This window comes from Chelonia mydas, chromosome 7 (genome assembly GCF_015237465.2).
Source record: "Chelonia mydas isolate rCheMyd1 chromosome 7, rCheMyd1.pri.v2, whole genome shotgun sequence".
NCBI lineage: Eukaryota > Metazoa > Chordata > Testudines > Cheloniidae > Chelonia > Chelonia mydas.
The window spans coordinates 122,106,946-122,115,659 of record NC_057853.1 but is presented as its reverse complement, the minus strand read 5'-3'; the positions used below and the strand labels follow the sequence as shown (position 1 = coordinate 122,115,659).

Genomic DNA, 8,714 nt, shown 5'->3' with positions numbered 1-8,714 from the left:
GGGCTCCTGGGGAAGCCAGAGGGTCCTGCACCCCAACTTCGCAGTCAGACTTGACTCTCAGTCGGCCAGTAAAACACAGGTTTATTAGATGACAGGAACATGGTCTAAAACAGAGCTTGCAGGTGCAGAGAACAGGACCCCTCAGCTGGGTCCATTTTGGGGGGCAGTGAGCCAGACAACCACGTCTGCCCTTCACTCCATGTCCCAGCCAGCCCCAAACTGAAAGTCCCTCCAGCCCCTCCTCCTCTGGGCTTTGTCCCTTTCCCGGGCCAGGAGGTCACCTGATTCCTTTGTTCTCCAACCCTTTAGCTCTCACCTTGCAGGGCGGAAGAGCTCAGGCCATCAGTTGCCAGGAAACAGGGTGTCGGCCATTCTCTGTGTCCAGACCCCTGCACACACCTGCCCTCTAGGGCTCTGCAACGATCATACACCCTTATCCCACCCCCTAGATACTTAAGGACTGCATAGGGGAACTGAGTCACCCCCACACTATTCAGAGGAAACATTAAGAACAGTCCCACTTCGTCACAACTGCTCAATTGGAATTCATTTGCAAACTGGATACAATTAACTTAGGTTTTAATAGAGACTGGGAGTGGATGGGTCATTACACAAAGTAAAACTATTTCCCCATGTTTATTCCCCCCCTCCCCTGACTGTTCCTCACATGTTCTTGTCAACTGCTGGTAATAGCTCACTTTACCTGATCACTCTGGTTACGGTGTGTATGGTAACACCCATTGTCTCATGTTCTCTGTGTGTATAAATCTCCCCACTGTGTTTTTCACTCATGCTCAAATAAATTGGTTAGTCTCTAAGGTGCCACAAGTCCTCCTGTTCTTTTTGCGGGTGCAGACTAACAGGGTGCTGCTCTGAGACCTGAACAGGGGAGTGTTGTTTACCCCTTCCCGTAACACAAGAACCAGGGGTCACCCAATGACGTTGCCAGGCCGCGGGTTTAAGACAAACCAAAGGCGCAGTCAACCTGGGCAGCGCCAGGCAAGGGGCCTGGCAGGCGGCTCAGGGCAGCGCCTCTGCTGTTCCCAGGCCATGACCCTCTGGCCCCCGCGCCCTGTCCCCCGCAGGGCCAGGCTCCGCCTGGGGCCATTACACGGCCCAGACCCTGGAGCCCCCCGTGGGGGGCGGCGGCCAACCTGCCCCCTCCCCCCGCAGCCCCCCAGCCGAGCCCCTCGGAGGCGCAGGGGGCAGCTCCCCGCCGCGGGCCGCCTTTGTGTGCGGGCCGGGCCGGGCCGGGCCGGGGCGGGGCGCCCCGCGCAGGGGGCCGCTCGGCGGGGCGCGGCGAGGGGCTGGCGCGGGGGCGGAGCCGGCCGGGCCGGGGGGCGCGGAGCTCGCGCGTTCCCCGCGCCCCGAGCCCGCCGCTCAGACGCCGCTGGCTCGGGAGGGCGCTGGGCGGCGGCGGCGCGGCTCCGAGCCCGGCATGGCTCCGCAGGGCAGGTGGCGGCGAGCCGGCGGCTGGCTGCTGGCCTGGGCGGCGGTGTGCGGGGTGCGGGCCGCCGGCTGCCCCGCGCTCTGCACCTGCAGCGGGACCAGCGTGGACTGCCACGGCACCGGGCTCGGGGGCGTCCCCAGAAACATCCCGCGCAGCACGGAGCGCCTGTGAGTACGGACCCCCCCGCGCCGCTCCCTGCCCTCGGGGCAGCCCCTGTGTCTCCCCCCTTCCGCTCCCTGCCCTCGGGGCAGCCCCCGTGCCCCCCCCCGCGCCGCTCCCTGCCCCCGGGGCAGCCCCTGTGTCTGGGGCGCCTGCTTTTGTAGCGCCCCCCTTCCAGCCTGGCGTCACAGCTACTCACCCCCCATGGGTGGGGTCGGGCTGGGGCCGGGGAAGGCGCCCTGCAGCGGGTTTGCAGGGACCCCGGCGGGGTGACAGTCCCGGCGCGGGGCGCACAAAAGGGGGCGGGGGAGCCAGACCGGGATTTTTGTCCTGAAGCTCCCGAGCCAGCCTCCAATTGTCTTTGTTACGGAGCGGGGGGGGGCGGCTGCGTCTGTGTCTCCGCGCGTGGGGCTGTGGGAGGGCGTCGGAGCGGGACCCCGCCGCGCACACGCGTGGATCTCCGCGCTCTCCAGCCGCGCACACGCGGGCGCCAGCCCCCGGCCCCCCGTTGTGTCATGCGGAGCCCGCCGGGGAGCTCTGGCTTTCGGGGCTCCCCCGGTGTCCGTCCCACGCTCCCTCCCCGCGCGTTCCCACGCCGTTTGCGCCGGGGGGCTGGCTGGGTAACGGGGTCCCGGGCTCCCCACAGACCCGCGGGCTCCGGGTAAACCTCTCTCCTATTAAACCCGCGCCGCCCAGCGCGGGGCGCAGTGTCCGAGCCAGCCCGTGCCCCTCTTTCGCTGCGCCGGGGACCCCCAGCCCAGGGGCGGGCGGCAGCGGGCTGGAGGGGCCCCGCGGGGGACATGGGACCCCCCGGGGACAGGCAGCCGGGCGCAGCAGCGGATGGGAACGACGAGGCAGCCCCAGGGCAGCGCCCTGCTCCGGGGGTCTCAGGGAGGGCTGAGCTGCGTCGGAGCGGGGCTGCCGGGGGCCCGGCTCAGCCCAGTTTGCAGCCCCCCAGTCTAGACGAGCCGGGGGGCTGCCCGGCCTGTAACTGCAAATCCCGGGGCGAGGGCCCGGCCCCCTCCCGCCTGCAGTGCGCTCCCCGCCGGGGGCATCCCCGAGAGCCGGGTCGGGAGCGGAGCCGGGCTCCGCGGGGCAGGACGTGGGGCTCCGGTCCGGAGGGGGGCGAGCTCCAGCGAGCCAGCGTCGCCCTTTGTCCTCGGGGAGTTTCCCCGGCACCTCCGGTGGACGCCCCCCGGCGGTCCGCCCTGCCCGGGCCAGCCCCCGACCCCCGGGGGAAGCCCATGAGGGCCGCCCCCCCTTCTCCAGCGCAGTCCTGGGTTCTCCGGAGGGGTGTTCCCTGCGGGAGCACCGGCAGAGAAGGGGCAGGGCTGGATCTGCTGGGGGTTGTGAGCTGGGCTCTGCCTGCCCCTCAGTCACCTGCTGTCCCTGCCCACCCCTCGCCCCCCCAGCTCTGGGGTACCCCCCATCCTGACCTGCCTCCAGTGCGAATTCCGCCCCTGCAGCTCTGCTGGTCTGCTTGAGGGTCCAGCCCTGGGCCCCTGCCCAGGATCTGAACCGGGGCGGGGGCTGGAGCACGAAGTCTCTGCTTGGCCAGTTATTGCCATCCTAGACCTGGTGTGCCACAGTGTCTGGCTGGCAGCCTGCTCAGCTGCTCCCACTTAGCCCGGTGGCCGGGCAACCCCACCGGGGACCTAAGTCTGTTCCAGGCGGAGAGGAGGCCTCATCTGCATTGAACGCACTAGGGTAAGTCCTGCCCTGGGGTGAGCCAGTGCAGCTCAGCTGAGGATGACTCCGGCAAGCGTGGCAGGGAGATTTGTAAAGTGGGTGAAACATAAGAGCGGCCAGAGTGGGTCAGACCAAAGGTCCATCGAGCCCTGTGTCCTGTCTTCCGACCCTGGCCAATGCCAGGGGCCCCAGAGGGAATGAACAGAACAGGGAATCATCAAGGGATCCATCCCCTCTCGCCCATTCCAGCTTCTGGCAAACAGAGGCCAGGGACATCGTCCCTGCCCATCCTGACTAATAGTCTTTGATGGATCTGTCCGCCAGGAACTGATCTAGTTCTTTTTTGAACCCTGTTATAGTCTTGGCCTTCACAACATCCTCTGGCAAAGAGCTCCCTAGGCTGACTGAGAGTGCATTGGGTGAGGAAACACTTCCTTGTGTTTGTTTTAAACCTGCTGCCTAGTAATGTCACTTGGTGACCCCTAGTTTGTGTGCATCAGCTCCGGGTGCCAGGCTCCCAGGAAATGGGTGTCTTGGGGCATCTCAATGTCTCCACAGCTCCTCTGGGCTTCCCCTCTGCTCCTTGGCCACCTGCGGCTGACCCAGCAGGAAGTGATGGGAGACATGGCTGCTTTCGTTAATCTTCTCTGCATGGCACAAGGCAGACACCACCCTGGCCTGTCAGCACTCAGCCTCCATGCACAGCCTGTCCTGCTGCATCGGCACAGACTCTGGACTGGGAGGGGAGGGGGTGCACGTCTCTGGCCCCAGAATTACAGCTTTGGCGTTAGATCCGTATTACATGCCTAGCCTTGGGACTGTGATCCCGATACAGGGCTGGGCCATGGAGTCTGCAGGCTGTGGGAAAGAGCAGCTCTGGGACCTGGGAACTACCCTCACACCTCAGAATGGAATGATAACCCTGGAACCTAACGATGGCAGTGGCATAAGTGTCATGGTTGTTAACATTTTAGCAGGAATGTCTAGTTACTCTGGGATTGTGACTCTTTCAGGTGTGCATGGCCCCTGTGAGTCTTTGCTGGGGTGTGCGCTCTCCCTGTGACTCCCCACCTGTCTGGGGGCTCACCAGCTCAGGTGCAGAGCCAGCTCCCCAGATGGCTCGGGGGTGACTCTAGGGGAGACCCTTGGTTTCAGTGTGAGGAGGTGTGTGGGCAGGAGGGGCTGTTGGAGCCTTTCCCAAACTCTGGAGTGGGGTGGGTGACTGTCAGTGCCAGTGAGGGGCATCACAGGGCTGGCTCTCTCACTGGGTGCAGGGCTTTGTTGCTAACGGGCTTGGATCTGCGGCAGGAACAAAGGAAGGGCATGGGCTGTGTGCAGAGGAGCTTAGAGTGTGAATGGCTGCAGAGAGCTGTCCCAGCATGCCCTGGGTGTCTACGGGACCTTTTTCAAAAGGCTCCAGAGGTGATCCCAGCAATTACAGGCCAGTAAGTCTAACTTCAGTGCCAGGAAAACTGGTTGAAACTATAGTAAAGAACAAAATTGTCAGACACATAGATAGATGAACATAATTTGTTGGGGACGAGTCAACATGGTTCTTGTAAAGGGAAATCATGCCTCACCAATCTACTAGAATTCTTTGAGGGGGTCGACAAGGGTGATCCAGTGGATATAGTGTACTTAGATTTTCAGAAAGCCTTTGACAAGTTCCCTCAGCAAAGGCTCTTAAGCAAAGTCAGCTGTCATGGGATGAGAGGGAAGATCCTCTCATGGATCGGTAACTGATTAAAAGATTGGAAACAAAGGGTAGGGATAAATGGTCAGTTTTCAGACTGGAGAGAGGTAAATAGTGGTGTCCCCCAGGGGTCTGTGCTGGGCTCAGTCCTATTTAACATATTCATAAGTGATCTGGTAAAAGGGGTAAACAGTGAGGTGGCAAAATTTTCAGATGATACAAAACTACTCAAGGTAGTTAAGTCCCAGGCAGACTGCGAAGAGCTACAAAGGGATCTCACAAACCAGGGTGACTGGGCAACAAAACGGCAGATGAAATTCAGTGTTGATAAACGCAAAGCGATGCACATTGGAAAACATCATCCCGACTGTACATACAATATGAAGAGGTCTAAATTAGCTGTTCCCACTCAAGAGAGAGATCTTGGAGTCACCTTGGAGAGTTCTCTGAAAACATCTGCTCAATGTGCAGCGGCCGTCAAAAAAGCTAAGAGAATGACAGGTTTCAGAGTAACAGCCGTGTTAGTCTGTATTGTAAGGAGAGTGATCACTTTACATAAGCTATTACCAGCAGGAGAGTGGGGTGGGGGGAGAGAAAACCTTTTGTAGTGATAATCACTCATTTTTTTCATGGTTTGTGTGTATAAAAATGTCTTCTGTACTTTCCACAGTATGCATCCGATGAAGTGAGCTGTAGCTCACGAAAGCTCATGCTCAAATAAATTGGTTAGTCTCTAAGGTGCCACAAGTACTCCTTTTCTTTAAGAGAATGGTAGAAACCTGTAGGAAAGGGAGAGATAATACGACAGAAATGCCACTATAGAAATCCAGGGCACGCCCACACCGTGAACACTGCATTCAGTTCTGGAGGCCCCATCTCAAGAAAGATATATTAGAATTAGAAAAAGTACAAAGAAGGACAACAAAAGTGATTAGGGGGATGGAACAGCTCAGGTATGAGGAGAGATTGAAAAGCCTGGGGCTTTTCAGCTTGGCAAAGAGAGGACTACAGGGGATGTGATCGAGGTCAATAAAATTGTGATGGGGTGGAGACAGTGAACAGGGAAGTGTTATTTACTCCTTCACATAACAAATGAACCAGGGGTTGCCCGAATGAAATCAACAGGCAGCACGTTTAAAACAAACACAGGGAAGTGCTTCACACAACACACAGTCAACCTGTGGAACTCCTTGCCAGGGGGTGTTGAAGGCCAAAAGTATAACAGGGTTCAAAAAAGAACTAGATAAATTCCTGGAGGTCTGGTCCATCAACAGCTATTAGCCAAAATGATCAGGGATGCAACCCCATGCTCTGGGTGTCCCTAGCCTCTGTTTGCCAGAAGCTGGGAATGGTGACAGGGGATGGATCATGCGATGATTCCCTGGTCTGTTCATTCCCTCTGGGGCACTTGGCCCCATCCCGTCAGAAGACAGGACCCTGGGCTAGCTGGGCTCAGCGTGGCCGGCCTGATGAGGCTGCCACAGTCCCATGGAGCGCTCTCTGTGAGAGACCCATGCTGGAACCGTGCCTCTCATTACCAGTCCTTCCCCAGACCAATTCATTTACTGGGATTGAGCCTAATGAGGTCAGGGGCTTGTCAGGAATGGCAGCCAGCCTCCTGCGCCTGCCCCGGTGTGAGCGCAGCCCTTGGCCCTGCCAGCAGCACTGCAGGGCGCCCCTTTAATGGGATTTTCTCGTCTCCTGCTGTAATGATCCTCGGAGCCGTGATGATTACGCCACGCGGTGACAGGGCTGCCACGAGCTGTGGACACAGGGAAGCTCTAATGACCGAACCACCCTTTACTAAGCCTTGGGGCGGGGGGCGCGGGGCTGGGTTTGCACAGACACTCTGGTCCGGCACAGCCCCAGGCTCGTCCCTCTGGGAGCTCGGCAGGACCCACAGCATCCATTCTCTAGCCCCCCGCCCGTCCGTGCGCTCGGAGCATGGGCAGCGGGTGACGCTGACAGCCACGAGAGGCGCGCCCACCGGCATCTCTGGGAGCGGCCGGTCTCAGTGCCTCTCCCGCTGCAGTCCCCCCCGTCTGTTCAGGGGCGTAAGGCATTCTCCTACGCGGGGCTCTGACTCCTGAGCTGGAAACAGTCCCACGGGTGACGTTCCTCATTCAGTGGATCCAGCCCAGCATCCCCCCTATGACTGCAGCCAGCACCCGCCTCTGCAGAGAGCCCCTGTGGTCGGCAGCCCTGGCACTTACGATGGACTCCGGCGTCAAGAGCTTGGACTCTCTCCACTTCTGCCCCAGAGCCTGCCACGCGCAGCGTCTCGTACTGAGCCGTTGGCATGCTTGGAGCCCTGGGCTGAGCTGGGCTGAGAGCTCTCATCTCTCGCAGGCGCCGCTTGTGGGTTTTCCCAGCCCCATGCCCTAGGCTTTGGGGCTCTGTGCAGCCGACTTCTCCTTCTGCTCTGTCACTCCTTGGCACGGCAGCTCACAAGCTGTTTGGAGCCGGTAAACTCCATGGGGCCGCCTAGCCCAATGGGGCCTGATTCCTGACGCGCCTTGGGCACATGGCATTTATACCTGGGAGCTGTATTAACAGTGGGACAGGCCTGCCCCCATTCTCTGCCCCCAGTGGGGTCCTTCTGTGAAGGGGTCTCCTGAACTCCCCCAGGAGCCGTGTGGAGAGGGGGCAGGGAGTGGGCATGCTGGGAAAATGCCAATTCTTCGCCAAAGTCCCCCACCTGGCCAGCTGCCCCCCCATCAGATGCATATGCTGTAGGGGTCTGATGGAGCCCTATAAATTTTCCAGCACACGGGGCCAAGAGAAACCAGGAGCCGGCCCTGTATCGCGTCCATGGGCCACATTAATTGCTGGGCTGAGTGTGTCAAAGCCCATTGGGCTCAGTGGAGCTGCGCCTGTTTTTGCCAGCTGTGAATTCGGCCCTATGCACCTGCCACCTTCCTGTGGTCTGGGGGCACCTGCTGGCACTCCAAGGGGACCCCTGTTGGCAGTTAATGTCGCAGCCGGCTGCTGTGGCTGAGTCTGGAGGGGTCTGCGATGGGGCGCAGCTAGGCAGAGCCACTGGGGTCCCCAGCCCCTCTCACTGCCTGGTGCAGCTTGAGGAGAGTCCCCGGGGGTGCTCTGCTTGTTGGGTCTGGGAGTGGCGGGGGAAGTTGAGGCAGGGAGGCCCTGATGTGTGGGTCTGGGGGGGCACACTCCCCGTCAGCACTCCACCCAGCGTGCTGCACCTTCAGACTGGGGGGCTGCTTTCATTTGGCTCCTGCTTCCCGTAATCAATGGAAACTTTGGGTTTAATTAGCAGGTAACGAACTAGGCCAGATTGCTCCACCCTTGCTCAAGGCAAATAGCCCTGTATCTCCCAGGTAGCCCTTCTCACCTCTCTCCCAGGAAGGCCCTTCAGCTATTTGCTTCCCTGCTGTCATGTCATCAGCCAGTCTGCGGCCTTCTGTCCTGGCATTTCATGGCCCATTGGTCCCTTTGTTCTGCTGGGGGAGCCCTTAGCCTCCCTTGGCTCTGGGATCTAATGCCGGAGCCGCCTCTCTGGACTGACCCTCAGCTATAGGCAGTGCAGCCACGTGGGTTTTAGCCAGTGGAGATCTGGGCCGGTGACTTGCCTTTCCCTAGCAGAGTTGTGAATTCTGCCGATCTTCTTTTCTTGGACTCCTGCCATCTGGTCTGGATCCAGCCGGGAGAGGAGCTGCAGCTGCGGGAGGGTGGAGAGCTGAGCCTCTCGTGAAAGCTCAG

General features: G+C 60.0%; 1 protein-coding gene across 1 annotated transcript in view; it reads left to right on the top strand.

Moving 5' to 3' along the window:
• The first annotated feature begins 1,379 nt into the window (after positions 1 to 1,379).
• SLIT1 (slit guidance ligand 1) overlaps positions 1,380 to 8,714 on the top strand; it is a 139,175-nt gene continuing 131,840 nt past the window's right edge. Inside the window, exon 1 of the mRNA XM_037905500.2 lies at positions 1,380 to 1,617. Within this exon, the coding sequence (XP_037761428.2) occupies positions 1,439 to 1,617 (179 nt within the window). The 5' untranslated portion in view covers positions 1,380 to 1,438. The remainder of the gene's footprint in view (positions 1,618 to 8,714) is intronic.